This window comes from Bidens hawaiensis, unplaced genomic scaffold, assembly GCF_021521415.1.
Source record: "Bidens hawaiensis isolate Kalapana, Puna unplaced genomic scaffold, B.hawaiensis_p1.1 tig00008841_1, whole genome shotgun sequence".
NCBI lineage: Eukaryota > Viridiplantae > Streptophyta > Magnoliopsida > Asterales > Asteraceae > Bidens > Bidens hawaiensis.
Genome location: NW_027491637.1, coordinates 477,892 through 498,865, shown reverse-complemented (window position 1 = coordinate 498,865; position 20,974 = coordinate 477,892). Strand labels below are relative to the sequence as shown.

General features: G+C 34.9%; 2 protein-coding genes, 1 long non-coding RNA gene and 1 other non-coding gene across 5 annotated transcripts; 2 read left to right on the top strand and 2 right to left on the bottom strand.

Moving 5' to 3' along the window:
- Window positions 1-14: 14 nt before the first annotated feature.
- TRNAN-GUU (transfer RNA asparagine (anticodon GUU)) lies at window positions 15-88 on the bottom strand. Its single transcript has one exon. It is a non-coding gene; the product is annotated as a tRNA-Asn (tRNA).
- A 2,757-nt stretch (window positions 89-2,845) lies between these two features.
- On the top strand, window positions 2,846-4,639 carry LOC143530095 (serine acetyltransferase 5-like). The gene is made up of 2 exons (XM_077025721.1): window positions 2,846-3,248; window positions 4,119-4,639. The coding sequence occupies exons 1-2, from the start codon at window positions 2,846-2,848 to the stop codon at window positions 4,610-4,612; spliced, it is 897 nt and encodes a 298-aa protein (XP_076881836.1). The 3' UTR covers window positions 4,613-4,639.
- Window positions 4,640-12,456: 7,817 nt separating this feature from the next.
- On the bottom strand, window positions 12,457-13,923 carry LOC143530066 (inorganic pyrophosphatase 2-like). The gene is made up of 4 exons (XM_077025692.1): window positions 13,629-13,923; window positions 13,414-13,535; window positions 13,106-13,307; window positions 12,457-13,016 (listed from the first exon to the last, which is right to left on the bottom strand). The coding sequence occupies exons 1-4, from the start codon at window positions 13,764-13,766 to the stop codon at window positions 12,651-12,653; spliced, it is 828 nt and encodes a 275-aa protein (XP_076881807.1). The 5' UTR covers window positions 13,767-13,923; the 3' UTR covers window positions 12,457-12,650.
- A 3,129-nt stretch (window positions 13,924-17,052) lies between these two features.
- On the top strand, window positions 17,053-19,575 carry LOC143530065 (uncharacterized). 2 transcript variants are annotated; one of them, XR_013134786.1, is made up of 7 exons: window positions 17,053-17,363; window positions 17,449-17,815; window positions 17,892-17,978; window positions 18,054-18,125; window positions 18,216-18,325; window positions 18,405-18,684; window positions 18,774-18,904. It is a non-coding gene; the product is annotated as an uncharacterized LOC143530065 (long non-coding RNA). The 2 variants fall into 2 exon arrangements; XR_013134787.1 differs by lacking the exons at window positions 18,216-18,325; window positions 18,405-18,684; window positions 18,774-18,904 and adding an exon at window positions 19,329-19,575 and having other exon boundaries at window positions 17,057-17,363.
- The last annotated feature ends 1,399 nt before the right edge of the window (window positions 19,576-20,974 follow it).

Sequence of the window (20,974 nt, the reverse complement as noted above, 5' to 3'; positions counted from 1 at the left end):
ATAAAATATATATGCGCTAGAAGGAGGGCTTGAACCTCCGACCTTGTGGTTAACAGCCACACGCTCTAACCAACTGAGCTATTCCAGCTTCTGTTAATAGATCTGAAACGCAGTATAAGACTATAAATAGTAACAACACAACACAAATGACGTAATACTTTTTTTTTTATTAATTAGGGGGTATTTGGAATTACTTATTTGACCTCTTTATAACTTTTTTCATAAGTTAATAAGTTACACTTTTTATAAAAGTGTAACTTATTAACTTTTCCCCTTCATATCAAAAGCAATCACCTTATTATACATCTTCAAAAGGCTAATTTAACATTACGATATTCCCGTTACTTCTGAATTTTTTTTCCAGCAATTTTTTTTAATATCATAGAAGGCTAATGAGTTCTAACTTATAAGTTAGAGAAAATAAGCAATCTCAAACACCCCCTAAGCTCTTAAAACCATTTATTCCTTGAAACAGTAAAGTGTAAACATAAATAAAAAAAATAATTAGTTGGCTTCATTTCTTAGTATAATTAATTGGCTTCATTTCTTAGTATGATAATAAACGATTTATCTGCTGCCATATCTACCCTCAATTAGGAATGGCTGCATATTTAATTTGTTTGCCAAACAAATGGTGAAAATATAAAATTAAAATTTTGCTAAAAGTTTTCTACTGATTTAAGTTTTAACCAACACTTTTTGATGGGTACGAGGCATGGTATATTTTCTTAGTGAAGTTACTGAATATATCAAGCTACGACTGCGACGTTCGTCCTCAAATTATCGTGCATTGAGCTCAAATGAAACCATTTAATAAATTGATAGTTAGGACCAAAACAAAACAACTTTTAAGCCATTTTATCTTATTTGAATGAATGATAGAGATTTCTCTAGTTATGTCTCTATCCCTCCATTAGTCGTGATAGGCTTTTTGCCTCTTTTTTATGTTGGATTATCAAAGGTTAAAAATTGGTTACTTTGATTAGTATATAATCAAATGATTCTTACTATAATTTTCTATGTCTATACCGCTATACGCGTATATATGTGTGTATTAGTGTATATGTGTGGTATTAAATTATTCTTTAACGTTTTGAACTCTTATAAGGTTTAAATATCCGCTATTTTAGTAAGAGAGTCATTACCATTTACTGCTACTTTAAAAGTTAAAACCACATAGAGACCCCCATTTAGGAGGAAATATTTGTAGGACATAGGTTCACTTTTTATTTAAAATAAAAATAATATAACGATACTCTCGTTATATAAGAGAAATACAGTGTACAAAAGCGAAAAAAAAAATAAATATGAAGTACAACTTGTATAAATATGAAAATTCAAGCCGACGTCTTTTGTAAAAGCTTCAACATAAACTTCTTGACTTGAGTCGTTTACCTATTGAATGTCTTCACCTTCGACTTAGTTTTCCTTTTTATGGCTATAGATTCTTGTTCTTGACCCAACTCCGTTGACTGCAACAAAAGATAAACGAAACAATATATTGAGCGTTGGTTGAGGCACGTATTCAATACGCTTTCCTTAAAACAGATTTCGGGTCTTTATTAAAGAGTCCGTCTGTCTCCCAGGGTACAATCGGAGATGACACTTGCACCCGAGATTGCATTTGGTAAAATGGTGTTATTGGAAAAAATATATGGAATAATAAGATGGTGACGGAAACAAGTATAAAGTACTCATCTCTGTAAACTTTCACATATAAAGTCTTCAATTATTATTTTTCTAAGAATTCTCACTCTCTCTTTTGAGTGAGACACACAAGAACTCTTATAGAGTTATGCATGGATGAAGAGTCTCTTATTGATTAGAGACTTAATATTAGACATTAAAACACTAATAAAGTGACATAAGTCATCTAGTTAAGAAACATAAAACATCACTTAAGAGTTTAATCTTCAATTCACCACTTGAATAATCACATTTAATAAAGCCACTTAATATTCATTCAATCATATTTTCCAACAATATTCTTATCATCAATGTCTCTTACCTTTTTTTTACTAATTTGGATCTTTTGGATCTAGTATTAAATATTTCGTCTTATCAATTATTGTCAAATAACACAATATTTTGATCAAAGAGCCAAAATACGAGCAAGTAGCATGCCGACAACTATGTTTTCTTGTGGATAACAAGATCACACTTGTCTCTTAAATAATCATTTTATATTACTTGCTTTGAGTACCATTCAAGCTATACGAATTTTCAACATTATATATGTCAAACTAATATCATATTTAATTTATCTATTATTCTAAAAAGCATTTAACATTGTCATATTGGCTTTGAAGTTGATCAGGGTGCATGTTATTTAATTGTTCAAGTAAAATAAATCCGAATTCAGTTTGACTCAAAGTATTAAAGGGCATTTGACTCAATAATATTTAATAGTGCAATTGGTGTTTCTCTTTTAAAGGGCGATTGTATAAATACACTAACTATAATAAACAAATTAAACAGATTCAAGACTACACTATTGATTAAAAAAAATTTGACTCAAAATACTCAAATTATATAGATTAGATAATTAAAAGATAAAATATTTTATCATAAAAAAATAAAATTTATTTGACATGTAAACAAATTCAAAAGTAATCTTTTGAAATTCACCAAATTCAAATTCAAATTCGAATAGAATTCAAAAACCCAATTGAAAACAATAATTCAAATCCACTTTCTTTCACTTTCTAATAATATTCCACTCAAAAAACCTATGATCACGTACCGAGGGCACTTAGGTAACATCACTTCACATGACTTCTGATACATATTATTATGAACCTAAACTAGCTTTTAGCCACACAAACTTTCTTCCATAAATAATAATATGCCTCTTCAAGAACGCTCCGCCACACCACAAACCCCAATGTCATCATTCACACCAACCACCACTAACGGCACCGTAACCGGCGGCGGAGAAAACGAAGACGCGTGGGTCTGGGACCAGATCAAAGCCGAAGCACGCCGTGACGCCGAGTCCGAACCAGCTCTCGCCAGTTACCTCTATTCCACCATCATCTCACACTCATCACTCACTCGATCCTTGTCTTTCCATTTAGGAAACAAGCTCTGTTCTTCTACTCTTTTATCAACTCTCCTTTACGATCTGTTTTTAAACACGTTTTCATCCGATCCGTCTTTGTTATCTGCCACCGTTGCTGACCTACGCGCCGCCCGTCAACGTGATCCCGCGTGTATCTCGTTCGCTCATTGTTTATTAAACTACAAAGGTGAGTTTTTTTTTTAATTAAAATAGTGTTGGGTGAATAAAGTTTTTTGGTTGAAAAATATTCACGAGTTTTTCACTCCTAATACAACTTTAATTAGTAATTAGTAGAACTTAGTTGGCGTGAATGGGTTGATTTGGTTCAGTTTTGCCAAAAGCCGAAATGTCTTTTGGGTTTTTTTATAATCGTTTGGCTTCGGTTTTTTGGGTTTCAGTTTGAGTTCTGATCGGTTTGGTGTTGAAAATTTTGGGCTGAGAAAGAGAGAAAAGTTCTAAAAAATAATAAAAATTTGGGGAAATTTTTTTATTTTAAATCAATAGTTAACTAATTAGTATAAAAGTATTTGGGTTAAACTATATATTAATCTATTTTTTTTATTTAGACCTAATTTCTTTTTGTTAGTTAATACTTATCAGATTATTACAATTGGACTAAGGGTGTTTGGAATTCCTTATTTTACCTCCTTACAACATTTCAAAAAGTTAATAAGTTACAAAAGTGTAACTTATCGAACTTTTCCTCTCATAGTAAACATCTTATTGCTTTTAAAAAAATTAATAAGTCGTAAGTCGATGAAAATAAACTATTATAATCTATTATAAATTACTTCAAAGTTAAAATAGGAAATACAAATCTATAACTTCAATTCAGTATTTTCGGTTTTAGTCAAGCAAAATAATAAAACCAAAAGTTTGATTTTTACAGAAATGTATAATCAAACTGTCGGTTTTTGTTTTGGTTTACTTATTTTGGATTGTTTTTTTTTTTTGATTAAATGCACATATGTATTATTATTAATCTTATTGGATAACTTAAATTAGTAGATAACTATTGATTTAATCATTTGATTAACCATTTTTGTAACAACTACAGGTTTTTTAGCAATTCAGGCTCATCGTGTAGCCCACAGGCTCTGGGCATTAAACCGGAAGCCCATAGCACTTGCCCTCCACTCGCGCATAGCAGATGTTTTCTCAGTAGACATCCACCCTGCCGCTAGGATCGGAAAGGGTATCCTATTGGACCACGCCACTGGCGTGGTGATAGGAGAGACGGCAGTGGTCGGAAACAACGTGTCGATATTGCATCACGTGACGTTGGGTGGGACCGGGAAGGTAGGTGGGGATAGGCACCCGAAGATTGGTGATGGGGTTTTGATCGGCGCTGGAGCAACGGTTTTGGGGAAAGTGAAGATTGGCGAAGGCGCGAAGATAGGTGCGGGGTCGTTGGTGATGATTGACGTGCCGCCGTGGACGACGGCTGTGGGGAATCCCGCGAGGTTGGTAGGTGGAGCGAAGAAGCCGAATGTGCATGATGATGTGCCTGGGGAGACTATGGATCATACGTCGTTTATTTATGTGATTTGAGGAGTGAAGAATGTGATTTGTGGTATGTTATTGTCTTTTAGATGGTTAATGTAATGTAGTTAGTAGGTTGTGAATTAGGATTCTGTGGTGGCTACTGGTGACTGGAATATTCATGAATTTGAGAAATAATGTTTTTTTGACTTAATCTTCTGAAATTCCTGAAAATTCAAAAGCATGATAAAAAGATAACCTGCTTTTGACAATATCTTTTAATTTTAGTAATTTGACCAGTAGTGCTTGCTTCCGTAGGCTACTGGGTATGGTTTAATTTGGTTATTCCGTCAATGCCAACTTAGCTCCCCCCCCTCTCTTTTCTCGCTTCAACCCCTAGGGGGTGTTTGATAGAAGGATTTGATTGGGGAAAACTGGAATTAGAAATATTTCTTTTGTTTGTTTTTCACTTTTCATTTCTATTTCTCTTTCTATTTCTCTAAAACTAGAGAATTCCATTTCTCTTTAAAACAAAGAGAAATCCATTTCTCAGCAGCCTCCTCATAGCATGTCACCATCTCGTCTCCGGCCACCACCTCGTCTCCGATCACCACCTCGTCTCCGGCCGCCACCTCGTCTCCAAGTCTGCAACCGCCACCTCGTCTCCAAGTCTGCAACCACCACCCCGTCTCCGCCGTTCGCAGTGGTGAACACAGAGATGGTAACCGGTTGATTGTGGTCGCAGGTGGGTGACAGTGGTGGTGGAAATCGGCGGTGGTTGCAGGTGGCTTCTGATTATCATCATCATCATCGCCACCACAACCACCACCACAAAATCTCCAAAGAGGCAGTGATGACAGATCTGAGCCTCCTTTTTCTATATCTTATGTTCCAAAAATTTGAATCTTTTTAATTTCTTATGTACTGTGGTTGAAGAAGGGGGTTTGGTGGCGGCAGCCGGTGGTGGTGGGTTGTGGTTGAAGAAAGGGCTGTGGTGGTGGTGCTGGTGGTGTGAGGCTGTGGTGGTGGGGCTGGTGGTGGTGGTGGGGCTGTGGTGGTGGTGCTGGTGGTGGTGGGGCTGTGGTGGTGGGGCTGCGGTGGTGAGTGGTGTCAGGTTGGGTGGAGGTGGGGTTTGGTATGGTAGAGTTCTCTGTTTATTTTCTCGTGTACCAAACAAGAGAAATGATTCTCATTCTCCATACCAATTCTCTTTCTCTACAATTCCATTTCCATTTCTATTTTCTCTCCATTTCCATTCTCTGTACCAAACACCAGTGGATCATTTTCCTCCAATAAATCAAAAAGAAAAGAAAAACATAAAATTTTGATTGGTTTAAAGAATAATGACCTGTGTGACGGTCCTCATGTTGGTCCGGTCTAGGGGTGTTCAGTATTCGAATTTGAATCGAATAACTCGAAATTTGATTCAACTCTTATTCGAATTTGAAGGTTCGAATTCGATTTTAGAAATCGAATTTCGAATCGAATACGAATTTATGATTTTAAATTCAATTTAATTCGAAATTCGAATTCAAATTATCCGGTCACGTGTAAGGGCGTGGTGGTGTTCAAATGAGACAATTTCCATGATTTACCCTCCACGTAAGACCATTACGCAAACTGAGTTATTGAGGTATACCGGTTGGCCTAAGTTGTAGTTGGGCCTGCCTTGTTGTTATAAAATTATAGCCCAGGGCAAGTGATCTTAAGGCTTAGCTTTGAGAGTTGTTAAGAGCTAGAGGTGAAAAGAAAAACCGAATTGAAACCGGACCCGAAATAAAATTACGAAACTAGTTTTTTTAATACCCGGGTTTTAAATACCCGAACTCGTACCCGACCCTACCCGTAGGGTACGGATAGGGTATGCATTTCGGTAGTAAAACCCGAACCCGAACCCGAACCGGACCCGATTTTGTACCCGGTAATACCCGAAACCTGAACTGGTTTTATACCTGGAATCGGGTTTTTCCAATACTCGAAACCGGGCATCTCAAATACCCGATTTATACCCGAAAAATACCTTAAAATTACCCGAAAAATAACCCTAAAAAGTGCTACCTTTTAAAAATCCAATCTATACCAGAAAAATACCTGGAAAAAAGCTCGAAAAAACCCGAAAATAGGGTTTTTTCAATACCCGAAAATAGGGTATTCAAATACCCGGTTTTAGAAAACCCGATTCTATACCCGACACGAACCCGATGCATAGGGTATCGTTTGTAGAGACAACACCCGGACCCGAACCCTACCCAGGTATTACCAATACCCGATTTTCCATACCCGGTCATACCTGAACCCGAGTATTTGAAAAACCCAATTTGTGCACCTCTAGTTAGAGGTAGATGTGCAAATACTAGTTTAACCCTATTAGGCTATTAGAGTATTAGAGGTAGAAGTGCAAATGTCAGTTAACAGGTTTTTGAAAATTTGGTTATTCACTATAACTGGTTATTGGTTATTGGTCAAACGGTTAAAGCATGTTATTGCCAATAAAGGGTTACGCTTTCTAACAGATTTTGAGTGGAAAACCTTAACCATTGTAATCGGTCGAGTGCGATTTATAACCGGTTAATCTTATTAACCTATTGAAATTAACATGACACCGACCTTATTAATCTATTACCGGTTAACTTGTTTTGGGAACCGATTTCTATGTGAAAAATCCTTAAATGATCACTAACCTATTGGTTACAAAATGGTTTGTACTATGTCCATTATTAACCGCTTTTGGGTCGGTTAACTAGCTAGGATTTACACCTCTAACTGGATAGAGGAGCACACATTAGGTTATAGGTCCAAGTTACTTCTGGTTGAAACCGGTGTTTGAGGGGGTCGGGTATGACCGATTTAAATTGGGTTTTAGCTAGTTCGCTTTGGGTTTGACTAGTTTCATATCAGGTTGTGTGTTCAAACCGGTTAGGGTTGTTAAACGTAAAACAATATTTCCTTGACGTTCAAGGGTGGTACGGTTCGATCTCGTAGGGGCGGTAGGAGGAGATGAAGATTCAAATAAAAAGATAATAATTAAAAGATTTGGTTTATCTTTTGATAGTGTTTTGAGCTTATCTTTAAGTGTTTTTATTTACTTTATTTGAATTTAAAGTCCTAGTTGAGTTTGGTTAGGATTGCTATGTATGGGTCTATCTAAACCCATTAGTTTGTTTATGTTTATTATGTATCTAGTTTTCTTTATCATAAGTCGATTAATAAGAAAAGCTTTTCAAGCAAATTGTGAGTCGGTGCGCGTGTGTTGCGTTGTTCTAGATACCCACTTACAAGTTTAACAATTGGTATCAGAGCGGTTGCGCTCTTGGTGTTTGTCGATCAAAGTTGTGATCGATAAGGAGGAATTGATTTTTGGAGAAGCCGTGATCGAGAAGGAGATCAGTGATCAAGAGTTCCTTCCATCCGTTTGTTTTCGTTCCAAATTCGTGGAACAACCGGCGATTACCATCGAGTGGATACTAGCGAGACATAGCTGGTAATTTGCAAAGGAAAGCATCAGGAAAAAACAAAATTTCCTACGGCGGTTATTTCTTCCGGTAAGGTGGAAGCTATCAGAATAACAAAAGGGTTACGGAAAAGTGATTTTAAGGGAAAGAAAAAGGGTTGAACGAGTTCGGTTCTAACCAACTTTTCACGGATCAAAGTGGTGATTCGGTTTTCGAGAGGCATTTGTAACTGGTTTCTGGGAGCAAACGAGTTTGGTTTTGAATTGGCTGATCGAAGACCGGCGATCGAGTTCGGGGTTGATTGGAATCCTTTGCAGGCTACGAAAAGAAACCGAAGTTGTTTCCGTTTTTGTTTGTGATTAAGTGATATATAAATGCAAGTAGGTGTTGAATAAATTGATTTGAAGGAGGGTAAGTGCACACCTTAATTAATTCACGTTGTGCATGAAAAAAAATAATAATAAAGTGCAACCAGGCTACTACGTTACTACACATCTCAAATTGATTTAGGACGGAAATTTTTTGTTGTTTATTTTTCGAGAACCCGAAGTCACGATCAAATTCGTGAGCGCTGCTAAGTGTTTGGCGAAGTTAAGTCTAGTAACTTCATATTAAGAAGGGCCCGTGTTTTTTTATCCTGAACGAGTTGCGACCTGTTTGTCGGGTTAGCGATTGAACCGGTCAAAGTCGAAGGAAGCTAGGGCTGGCTGTTTTAGTTCGTCTAGAATAGAGGATCCGATCGAAGGCTGAAGACTACGAATTAACCTGTAAGTCAGGTTTAGATTTTGTGGTCCGAGCTGAAGATCCAAGAGTGGGGAACGAGCAAACCTCCGATGATGATAGATCTTCTAGATATCGGTGCTATGAGGAAACTCAACAACCAAAACTACAACGTCTGGTCGACATGAATAAGTTCATATATGCAATGCGAAGATTTGTGGGAAGTTGTTAATGGTGTTGAGACGGTACAACCACCGAGAGAAGATGCAACAGGAGTGCTACGGAAGTGGAAGATTAAAGCAGATAAAGCCATGCTCATATTGAAAACAACGATTGAAGAGGAAGTGCTAGAACAGTTTCTAGATGTTGAGACGCCCAAGAAGTTGTGGGATATTCTTGAAAATTTGTTTTCCAAGAAAAATCGATCTCACGTTCAAACAAGGAAACCAACAAGACATAAGCAGAGATAGTCATCTGATGAAGAAGATCAAGGTAATGAAAAGAAATCCAGATCCGGTAGAAAAAGATTTCCTTTCATGTGTTACAAATGTGGACAAACGGGTCATAGGGTTCGTGACTGTCAATCGAACCCACGGGAAGATGGAGACTCCTCAAAAGTTCATAATAAAGAGGTGTGGGATGAAGAGACGTGTGTCGTCCTAGAAACGAATGCTTTTGCATTTTACAGCTATCATTGAAGATGGTGTTGATATGCTAAATGTGAACGAGTCTACGAGTATTTTGGTGGCTACCGTTGATAATGTTGTGGCCCATAACAGTGATGATGCATCGGTTGTTAGAGGTTATTCAATGATGAATACCGGTAGTGAGGAGTTGATTACGGATAATACAGTATTTCATAATGATGTTATGGTGATTGAAGGTGATGCACCGGTCGCTAGCGGTGGTCCGGTGTTGAATATCGGTGTCGGAGTTGATGTTCAGGTTGTGGAGATTCAAACCACCGTGACGCAGAACACAGAGGGAGCATCCTATGGCTTGGAAAATCCTCAAAATTTGGATATTCAAGATCTAACAATAGAGCCGGTGAAGGTTATGAATCAAGAAGTCAACAAAGAACTTATAAAATATAATGGGTCTGGTAGTTTCTTGTTAGATGGATCACGTGTGATGAACACCATGCAATGGCATGCATGTGAGATGAAGGTGACTAAAGGAATGGTGGTTACACACCCACCAAAGGTTCTATTTTGGTGTTTATCTGGATCAATAGATACAAGTCCATTGACAAATGGAAATAAGTCGGACAACAAGTAATTAATTTGGTAAAGAATGAGGTTGGTCTATGTGAGTAATTGACCATGAAATAAATCGGATGAACAAAGGTAAAGAAACTCTTTCAAGAATTAATGTTGAAGAGCTAAGAGTACTTTTGGGGATTAGATATCTCGGTGGAACAAGTCACGATTGAGAGGGAGACTTAGAGAAGCAAATACCGAGAGGGAGTGTTAAACGTAAAACAATATTTGCTTGGCGTTCAAGGGTGGTACGGTTCGATCTCGTAGGGGCGGTAGGAGAAGATCAAGATTCAAATAAAAAGATAATAATTAAAAGATTTGGTTTATCTTTTAATAGTGTTTTGAGTTTATCTTTAAGTGTTTTTATTTAGTTTATTTGAATTTAAAGTCCTAGTTGAGTTTGGTTAGGATTGCTATGTATGGGTCATATAAACCCATTAGTTTGTATGTTTATTATGTATCTAGTTTTCTTTATCGTAAGTCGATTAATAAGAAAAGCTTTTCAAGTAAACTGTGAGTCGGTGTGCGTGTGTTGCGTTGTTCTAGATACCCACTTCCAAGTTTAAATAGTCAAATAGTTATGGTTTTGGGGCTGTCAAAATAGAAGACAATGGGCTCAATGCTTTCGGTTTGTACGAATAGTGGGTTCGTAGGAGACCACCGAAGATGATCTAGGCATGTGATAAGAATGTTTGGAGGTGAGTTGAATATGTCCTTGATCTTGTGTAGATTAAGGAGTGACGAACCTAGACGGAACTTCGTGTGAAGACGTGTGACGAGTTCAAGAATCAAGTCCAAAGTGATACATGTGTTGCGGGACCGTGAAAGACCTTGGAGGAAAAAGTATGAATCTAGAGGGAGTGTTGAAAATCAACATTTGAGCCGATGTCGGAAGACGTGACCTATAGTGTTGAGTCGCGGGTTGTTTCGAGTCGAGGTGCTTCGTGTTTGTCACGGTTAGAAGAAATTTGGTGTTGAGAGGAAGTGTTAAATGTGTCCAACACCAAATCAGATTGGAGTCTCCTAGAATCTCAGAGAATATTTAATATAATAATTAGTTTATTATTATAAGATAAGTTAGTCTTATTTTATTTAATCCTATTTGTTTTATATTCAAATTGTGTATTTGAGTTAGTATAGGATTAGTCATGTATGAGCTCTATATAAGCCATACATTGTATCAGTTAATTATTAAGTTTTTCTTGTTTGTTGTTTTCTTAATAGTCGATCGTGTGTTGATCAAATCTCGTGTTCGTGTTCTTGATTCGCTTGCTCAAAGTTTAACAAGGGTTGGATCAAAGATTGTCAAATTAGGTTTTTTTTTTTTTTCAAATCGTATCATGTTGAAACAAGATTACTGATAGAGTCGAGTTTTAGCCAGTTAGGTTCCAATTTAACCAATTTCGAGTCGGTTACAAACCCATTTGAACCCTACGAAACATAAATCGATTCAAGGTCCAAACTGGGGGTTCAGTTTTGAATATAATGATAGATGCAAATCTTTGATTTTCTCTAAGTTCCCAATTTTTTATTTCACCATTTAAAAGTTTGAGATTGTTATTGTTTAAATATTCTTTATAAGTTTTTTCTTGAATTTCATAGGTAATTAATACTTTTATTTAAATTAACTTCCGATACGAAAGTAGTTCTGGACTAGTGATCCAGTATGTAGTTAATATAAAATTTATATGTTATGTTCTATCATCATTTGTTTGTTATTTTATCATCATTGCCACTCCAAACAAAAGAGAACATGGAGTGGTCAACATCTTAGCTATGCAACTAACAAGATATCATTTTCGGATATATATGAACCGTTGGAGCCATGTCCCCAAACCGCTTCCTGTGATCGAGCCATGCCGTGCCGGCTCACTACACCTAGCTAACGTGGATGATTTAAAACGAAGGCTAAAATTATAAGGCCTGCTCTTGCCTCCAAATAAAACTAAATTGTTGTGACATGTATCACCAAATAAATAGACAAATTAAATATATAAAGAGACAAAAAACATACTATTAATTTGAAATCATGCAAGATATACTATATAACTTTCTATAGAGTAGATTGAAATATATAGTTGTTTTAAAATAAAGGTCGTACAATGACCACCCCTCTATACGCCTTGTATAGTCTATACGAGGGCGTATTGGTGGGTTTTTTTTATATATAGGGAGCGGTGTCACTAAAATACCTGTAAACAAACATGTTAGAATAAAAAATAAGTTGATAAAAACTTTATAATTTTGAGGAAACTTCAAGAAAAGTAAAACTTTCTACTAAAAGCTAATAATTCTTCACGTTCAACGTACCGAAAGCATGTGGCATGTACTTAGATACAACAATGTTTCCAAAAAAATATTATATTTAACATAATCCATAATACTTTTATATATTTATTTAATCAGACCAGTGTTCATTGATAGCTTGATTAGACAAATATTTTTATATATATATATAATTATTAGCATATCCGAATGTGCACGAAGTCAATTATAGAATCATTTTTGTCTAGCATTTGTGATCTTCGAGTTGGGGTCAATAATTTCAATGCATTCCATCTTTGAACAACAAATAAACACAACCATGTTACCATCTTGTTCCATTTCCATCCATCAACTTTTATGAACAAAATCTTCAACAATGCAACATAGGACACATGCTATAACAACTTAATGTTAATGAGGAACATAGAGCGGTTTAGGCAAAGCTCCGATAGCAATGGTCACAAACTTGCAGTCAAATAATTGACTTGTGTTGTCCACATTGTTCTTGATATCCTCTGTCAAAATCATTGAATTAATAATATGTAAAAGGATTCGAGCGAAATCCTCCCCATTCATCCATTCACGGACCCCACTCTTAACAAGATGACGGTTTTCACATATCAAGCTCCAAACGGGGAAATCTTTTCTTGGCATCATGTAATCTACTTCTGCAAGCTTCAAACTCGGGCAAAAGTCACCAGCCCCGTCTCCCAAGTATATAATCGTCTTCTTTTCTTCGGTTGTGAAGGTAGATTGGATTCTTTCTATAATTTTACCCTGTTGTGAAAAAATAAAGTATTAGACAAAATAGAATATTTTTTAAGTTTGAGGGAACGTTTAATATTTTTCAAGTATTAAATGTTTACCTTGCACATATTGGGAGGGCACAGAGTGCACCCATGGGATGACTTATGAAAATCATGGTACGGCAAAATCCTTAACCTGCCTTCCTCGTCTATGAAACTAGGATTGGTGTTGATCTCCGAGAAACATCCTCGTATTCCAAGATGCTCTAACACAGTTTCTATGAACAAAGTATTTGCATCGCTAACCACCCGCATATCACACCTGAAAAAAATTCATACAAACCAACCTTTATAAGTAATCAGTTAATATTAATATACCACAAAACATCACTTCCAAAAACCAATACATAGAAAATATAATTAGTTACCCTAAAGCGTGCGCGGCTTTAATAGCAGGAACAATTTGAGGATGTATTGGGACACGGTTTAGTACTTGTTTAATGTCCTCAATTGTCTTACCATTTAAATGCAACTCCTCCATCATCTTGTCCTGTTTTTTTATTCAATATTAATAATATACCATTGACATTAAGCAAAAAGAACATGAAAGTGGTTAAAGATTTTAAACGGAAAAACATGGTACCATGAGAGTGTTGCAAGGCATGGTTGGGAGGAGTTGGTTGAACACATCCGTGGCGCCTAATTCATCCACCACCCAATTGTCGCTATCGGTGTCGATGATCGTCTTGTCGAAGTCGAAAATAACCACAATGCCAGACATCTTAATTTGCTCGGGTGTTTGAAGATGGTGGGAGGTATGTGTGGTTTTTTGTTGGAAGGCAGATAGTATGAGAGGGTATTTATGATGAGGGAAACGTAGGGAAGATGCCAAAGAATATTACCTGGATATTAATTGTTAGAGAATGTCTCACCGATATTCTCTCCTTACTAGTTATCTTCATAATATTTCAAACAGATAATAATAATAATAATAATAATAATAATAATGGTAGTTACTACTTACTTGAGAAACTTGCCATCCAAGTTGGGTTAAAACTTCAAACATAAGGATTAGGAAAGTTGTATGATACTAGTAGGTGTAACTATACTGAGCATGTTATAAATTATTTGAGATTGACTTGTTTATAACTTTAACCGAATAAGAAAAAACTAGCTTGAGTCTAAAGTAAAGCCATTTAGCAAATGAGTTCAGGCTCGAGCTTATATACCAAGTTAAGTAGGTTATGAATAGTGACGAAGCCATAAAATTTTAATTTTTCTCATATGGTGTAAGTGGTTTTTGATGCTTAAATTCATTGCTATTCGACATCAAACTTTTCGCATCAGGTATGGCCTAGTAGTGCCACATAATAAAATGGAAAAATAATAAAAAGTAAAGTGTCATTAAAAAACACTGAATAAAATATAAAGTCATCTGATATAAAAGAAAAACACATATTATACTTGTTTCCTGCAAGTTTTCATGTTTACAAAACAATTTATAGCATATTCAATCACAACTTTTATATAAAAAATCAATATAACAAATGCAATTTAAAAAATCAAATTGGGTTTCACTTTTGTTTATCTATATCTATATTATCTATATTACATTATAATTATAATAGGAGAAAAGAAAAACGCAGTAATATTAAATGTTCCCTCACCTGCCGACGCCTTCAGCCATTCAATCGGTCAGTTACAATAAATCTCAGGCGAGCTTCAATTGCTCCTTTAATTGTTTTAATTGATCCTTCAATTGTGTCTTTAACATCCTTTTATTTGATAGTTTCACTCATCTGTTGGCAATTCAAACGTCTCTCTCTCTTGCTCACTGGATTCTTAACTCGATTCATATTCAATTATAATCAAAACTACTTGTTGGCTGACATCCTCAAGTTCAGGCGATCGTATCATCCTCCGATGAGTCCAGGTTTGTGATTCTATGAAAGGTATTCAATCCTATTTTGGCAATTAATTACCTTTACTGGATTGTGTTCTTCATTCCAGATCATAATATTGTGGTGTTTTGCGGACCCAAAGCAAACCTTAAATCCTCAAATTCAGACGGTGAGGCGTAAAGTGGCTCTTTTAGTCTCAGTAACATCCCTGGTTGTATTTAGAGTTTTAAACTGAGTTCTGGTCTTCTGATATCAATTTCTGGGCTATGGCTTCCTCGATTACAGGTATTAGACTTCTTAGATTTGTTAATTCGTTAATTGAAGATTCTTATAGAATTATGGTTTGTTATCATGTTGTGGTTTTGTAATTTTTTTGTTCGATTGCTTAGTCATATATGATTGGGTCTCAATATAAGCTTTCTTTTTACGTAGAGAGACTTATAATAAGCCCTAGGTAGCAGGTTATTACCAACTGTTCTTGATACATGAATATACTATGTGGTTATCTTCAGTTTAACCAGACTACTAAAGCTCATGAAGCCTTAAAAAAAGACATCACGTACAATTGATCCTAGAGATTCCGAAGTTTGTTAGTTACCATTATGATTTTGATGAAACTTTATGTATAAAGTAGCACATGTTAGTTGTTTTTTTTTGTTTCACTATGGTGCAGGCCATTTTAATTATTAATTTTCTTGGAGAATTATCAATTTCAACAGATTCGAGCTGTTTTGGATGCATTTAAAAGCGTATGAAATCAACATCCTTTAAATTTCTTCATCTTTTCGCATTCTTATTACTATGCTGCATCCTTTTAGTTTGACTTTTTATGGTTACGGTTTGTGACCACTATGAATTAGACTTGCTGCTACTTTCTAAACTTTTGAGAGCAAATGGTTTTTCTATAGTTTGTTCTCTAAATATTATGGTCCCCTATCTTTCATCATTATCATGTTTTTAAGATAATTAATTATTTGTCAAATTTCAGATGAGAAAAGGTTTGGTTTTGAACTCACCATCAGCAACAGCAACTGCTTTTATCAATCATCAGAAGATGCTGTCTTTCTTAAATTTTAATTATTTAACTTCACTTTTAGACAAGTTTGGTAATGCAGGTACAAGTTTCTTATTTAGTTATAATTAACTTTTTGTAAAAAGTTACATAGTGGCTGAAATAAAATAACTTTCGTGATCATAATTTTATTAAAAAGAGGGAACAAAAATTAAGGTAAAATATGACCCGTTTGATCACTTTACCCATTTTGCCATGACATGAACCCAATAAGAAATTTGCAAGTTTTGGTCAATTTCAAGTCAAACATTCATCTAAACATGTCGTGCTATTTAGTTCTTTTCTTAAAAAAGTGTTTTTTTTCCTCAAAAATTAAACTCATTAGTATTTTGTGTTTAAGTTTAGAAGTTAACAGAAGCATCCGAAAATTGGCCATAAATGCTTTATAATCTCTGTTTTTTAGCTTCTGAAACCAAAGGTCGTGCATTGTCACAAATGAACCACAATAGTGTATCGGTAATGAGTGGCATATTTCCGGCCTCGTGAGCTTCTTTGCTGTTTAAAAGATCGTGAACAGCCGCCAGCTGTGCATCCGATAACAGAGCTTGAAGATCCGCTCCCCTAAATCCTTCTGTCTTTTGAGCTATTGCTTCTTAAATCACATCTTTAGCCAACGATAACTAATATTCAAAAGGTTGAAAATGAGATCATGCATTTTTGGAAACCGTTTGGTTTCGGATTTCACAATGGTTTTTTTTTTGTTTTGTTTTAGTTTTTCTACTTGAGCTTGAAATTTTTTTGCCAAAAAATAACAAATGTGGTATTTGTGAATGAGTATTGAGTCGGTTTGGATCAGTTTTGGGCTGAACCAAAATCTGCAAAATTCAGTTTTTGTATTTTGGAAACCGTTCGGTTTCGGTTTTCACAATGGGTTTCGTTTGGTTTTAGTTTTTTTACTTGAGCTTGAAAGTTTTTTGCCAAAGAAGAACAAATGAGGTATTTGTGAATGTGTATGAGTCGGTTTGGATTAGTTTTGGGCTGAACTAAAATCTAAAAAAATCAGTTTTTTTATTTTGGAAAATTTTGGAAACCGTACGGTTTCGGTTTTCACAATGGGTTCGGTTTGGTTATAGTTTCTTTCACTTGAGCTTGAAAAGTTTTTGCCATAAAAGAACAAATGAGGTATTTGTGAATGGTCATGCTTTTAGGTTCGATTTCGAGCCCATATCATGTCGTGCAATTTGAGGTGGTTGACAGTCGCTTAGTAGGTATTATGGGTCAGAATAGTTGAAGCTGACTCGCTTATTAAACAAGCTTATTTTCGGCTCGAGCTCTTTTAAGCTCGGTTCGATTCAAGCTCTTTATGAATGTTGCAAGCGTTTTTCCAACGTTGGTGGAAGGATCAGAGTGAGGCAACCCAGGCTACAGTAAAGCGTGTTGTTAGCACGGGTCAACTCGAGATGATGTAAGCGGATATAGTTGACTCTTTTATTAATGTTGATTATGCTTGTTTAAATTCTGGTTTTGATGCATTTGTTTTGGTTGGGTAGAAATGGAGGTTGGTGCATGCATGATGAAGCAGCACCACATTACAATGACATGATTGATCAAACAACTTATGGGCATCGGTTTATTAAGCAACAGTTCAATGTAACACCGAGAATTGGTTGGCAAATTGACCCTTTTGGTCATTCTGCTGTGCAGGCTTACGTATTGGGAGCAGATGTCGGTTTTTCTGTTATATAACCGCCATTATTAATGCATATTAAATAATAATCTTATTACATGATCTTTTTGGTTGGATTTGATTATGTTTACTTTCGGAGAATTGATTAACAAGATAGGGCTAAATGAAAAGGGGGTAAACATCTTGAAGTCATCTGGCGAGGATCCAAGAGTCTCGGTTCATCTTCACATGTGTGCTTAGCTTTTATTATCATTAGTGTTTGTAATTGGTTTATCCAGGCTAACATGATATTATTAATCTTTACAGATCTTTTCTGGTGCTTTCTCCGAGAATTATTAACTGCCACCTGGCGGGTTCTACTTTGAAGTTAATGATGATTCTCCAATTATTCATGTAACCTAATAAATAAGATTTAAGGTGTATCAATGTTTATGAAGACTTAACATAATTGCTTTTGTAACACTGAAGGATGACATAGACTTGTTTGACTATAATGTTGAAGAATGAGTTAATGTTTTCGTGGCTGCAGCCATTGCACAGGTGAGCTATATGTATATGTTTTAAACTTTTAATGGCTTCCTGTATAATCAACCAAATGTTACAAAAATTTATGGATTTTCTTTTATACAGAATATTACTCGCACAAATCATGTAATGTGGACAACGGGACCGACTTCAAATATCAGTATGCAGAGTCATGGTATAGGAATATGGACAAGTTTATACATTATGTCAATAAAGTTAGTTACTTCACCAACCACCTTCACTTGCTTTTTGTTTATTTTTTTATTTTTAAATTCTGACTACATATGCATACAGGATGGTCAATGCTCTCTATTCAACACCATCTATATACACTTACATTGATGCTAAATATGCTGAGACCAACTCATGGCCTCTCAAAGAAAATGACTATTTTCTGTAAGTATAATTGAAGTTTAAAATATATAATTTCATACTAAAGTCTCCAGTATGTTTAAACTTAGCATTAAATTTTTTTCTTAGATATGCAAGTGATGTAGATGCGTATTGGACAAGATACTTTACTAGCAGGGCAACTCTCAAGGGGTATGTCAGGATGTTGAGTGGCTATTATATGGTGGGTGACATGTGTTTTTTTATTTTAATATTTTACATTATTTGCTAAAATTACTGATCTTAATTCTCATTTGCTACAATCAATACTAGGCAGCAAGGCAATTGGAAGTAATGAAGGGAAGGAATAAAACCGGGCACACTACAGACTCTTTGGGGTGATGTTTTAGGGGTTGCTCAACATCATGATGGTGTTAGTGGTACTTCTCAACAACATGTGGCTAATGATTTGCAAGATCAACGCCAAATGTAAGACCTAATTATATTGCATTTAAATAGTCGGTGATGTGTTTTTCCACCCAATTTTGAGCTTGTTAGTATGTTAATCTTTTATTTATTTATTATTTCTATAGTGCCTAAAAACTTGACAATCATTTTATTGATGTTCACCATGAATACAAATCCCATATAGAAGGAAACAAACATGACAGACGATGCTGCAATTGAAAAGGCAAACAAAGCAAAGGCTTTAAAAGAAGAAAATTTTGAAAAGGCAAAGAAAGCAAAGGCTTTAAAAGAAGAAAAAACAGTCAAGGAAAATTAAATACAAAAGAGGTTTGTATAAAAATACACATTTCTATAATTGTATCTACTTATTTTGTTATATTATTGCTAAAGAGTTGTTTAATTTTCATATTTTGTGTGCAGGCCAAGCATCAAGTTGAATAGAAGACGAAGAAGCTAAAGCCAAATCATTAGAAGCTGAAAGAGCTTCAAAAGAAGCGTGTGGCATGGCGGTTGTAGAGACTCAAAGAATTGTTGTTGAGGCTTTGATTGCATCACAAAGAATCTGGAAATGACCCGCGATTGCCAACACAGTATAGGTTATTACAACTAATATTTGACTTTTTTTTTCATTTTCTTTTTCATAATAATGGGGTACATCATGGTAAGAGGTAGAGGTGTAAATATAAGAAATTTTTGTATACCTATCATGTTATACTAGTATATACATATGTTGTAATTGTTTATTCGTATCTTAATTAGAATTTGTCGTGTATTTGCTTATTTAAGTTACAAAATCAGTTAAAAAAAACAGATACCGGTTGTGAATCGGTACCAAGCTTGGGATAGTTTTTTCTTTATCAAAACGGTTCAAATAGATTTGAACAATGGTAGGTACATTGTAGCACAACTATTTATACAAACAAAAATGTCACAAAAAACCATGTAAAACCAACCATGGCAATCATGTACCGAACCATTACTAACCAAATTTTCGTCCCGCTGCAACGCGAGGGCACTCGTACTAGTAAATTATTTATTTATATTGAAGATTATATATATAAGCATGTTATTACTAAAATTTAATTCATTAAAACTTTATTTACTAAATGAGCTCAATTTGTTTTTAATTGGGTTCAATCAAAGAGAGATAAAAAAAAGAGAACGTGCTCCTTTGCAAATATCGCGTATAGTAATACGGTCCAAGGTAAACACAAAAAAGCTTGTGTCAGACGAACCAAACAACCATTAGGTGGCTTTGCCTATGACTACGAATCATCAAAGGGTCTTTGGCCTAACAATATTAAGGTGCTAGACGTGACATTTACAAATGATGATAGTTCAAGCCTTATTGTTGTTAAAAAAATATAATTTAGTAGAATTACTAAGTGTACGGTTTGTACGGTTTGCGATTCTAAAATAATAATCGAGTATTTTTTGAGTAAATATTATCTTTTATAAGTAACATATGATTACATACTAACACTTATTATATATGAATTAAAGTAAGACATGTTTGTTATATATAAATAGTTAGTATTAAAACATGCTGATTATTTGAAAACAAATCAAGCTTAAAAGATCGAATCGAATAAGTCGATTCGAATTTTGGATTCTCAATGATTCTGGCCAAGGCAGCGTAATAATAGTATGATGTTTTTGTCAAATTATGTTCTAAATTTTAAAAACTACTTTTAAATCTCTTAACATTAGGTTAGTTGAAGAATAATCTTTAAAATAAATATAACACGTATTTTGGGCCGATACATATTTGAATTTCATGGTGCATCATTTGAATCACCAGGGCTATCAAAATTTTATTTCTTTTACATATTCTAATACAATATAATTTATAGTTTTAAGAACTAAAATATAACTTGTATTTCGAAATTTTATGCATAGTGCTTGTGAGATAAAGTTTATACATCAAAAAATAAGGTAACTATGTTGTAGAGCATACCTGACCCATCTCTATAATTACATTAAAATTCTTTAAAAATTTTATTCTCTCTCATTTTTAATAAAATGATATATTTTGTAATAACTTTATCATTACATTTTTTTCATCT

What these genes read in the sequence shown, in the direction of transcription:
- LOC143530095 (XM_077025721.1), top strand. Translation starts at nt 2,846, where the DNA reads ATGCCTCTTCAAGAACGCTCCGCCACACCACAAACCCCAATGTCATCA. An exon ending in TTGTTTATTAAACTACAAAG is followed by an intron (nt 3,249 to 4,118) that starts GTGAGTTTTTTT and finishes TAACAACTACAG; the next exon opens with GTTTTTTAGCAATTCAGGCT.
- LOC143530066 (XM_077025692.1), bottom strand. Translation starts at nt 13,766, where the DNA reads ATGTCTGGCATTGTGGTTATTTTCGACTTCGACAAGACGATCATCGAC. An exon ending in TGCCTTGCAACACTCTCATG is followed by an intron (nt 13,536 to 13,628) that starts GTACCATGTTTT and finishes ATAAAAAAACAG; the next exon opens with GACAAGATGATGGAGGAGTT. An exon ending in GCCCTCCCAATATGTGCAAG is followed by an intron (nt 13,017 to 13,105) that starts GTAAACATTTAA and finishes TTTTCACAACAG; the next exon opens with GGTAAAATTATAGAAAGAAT.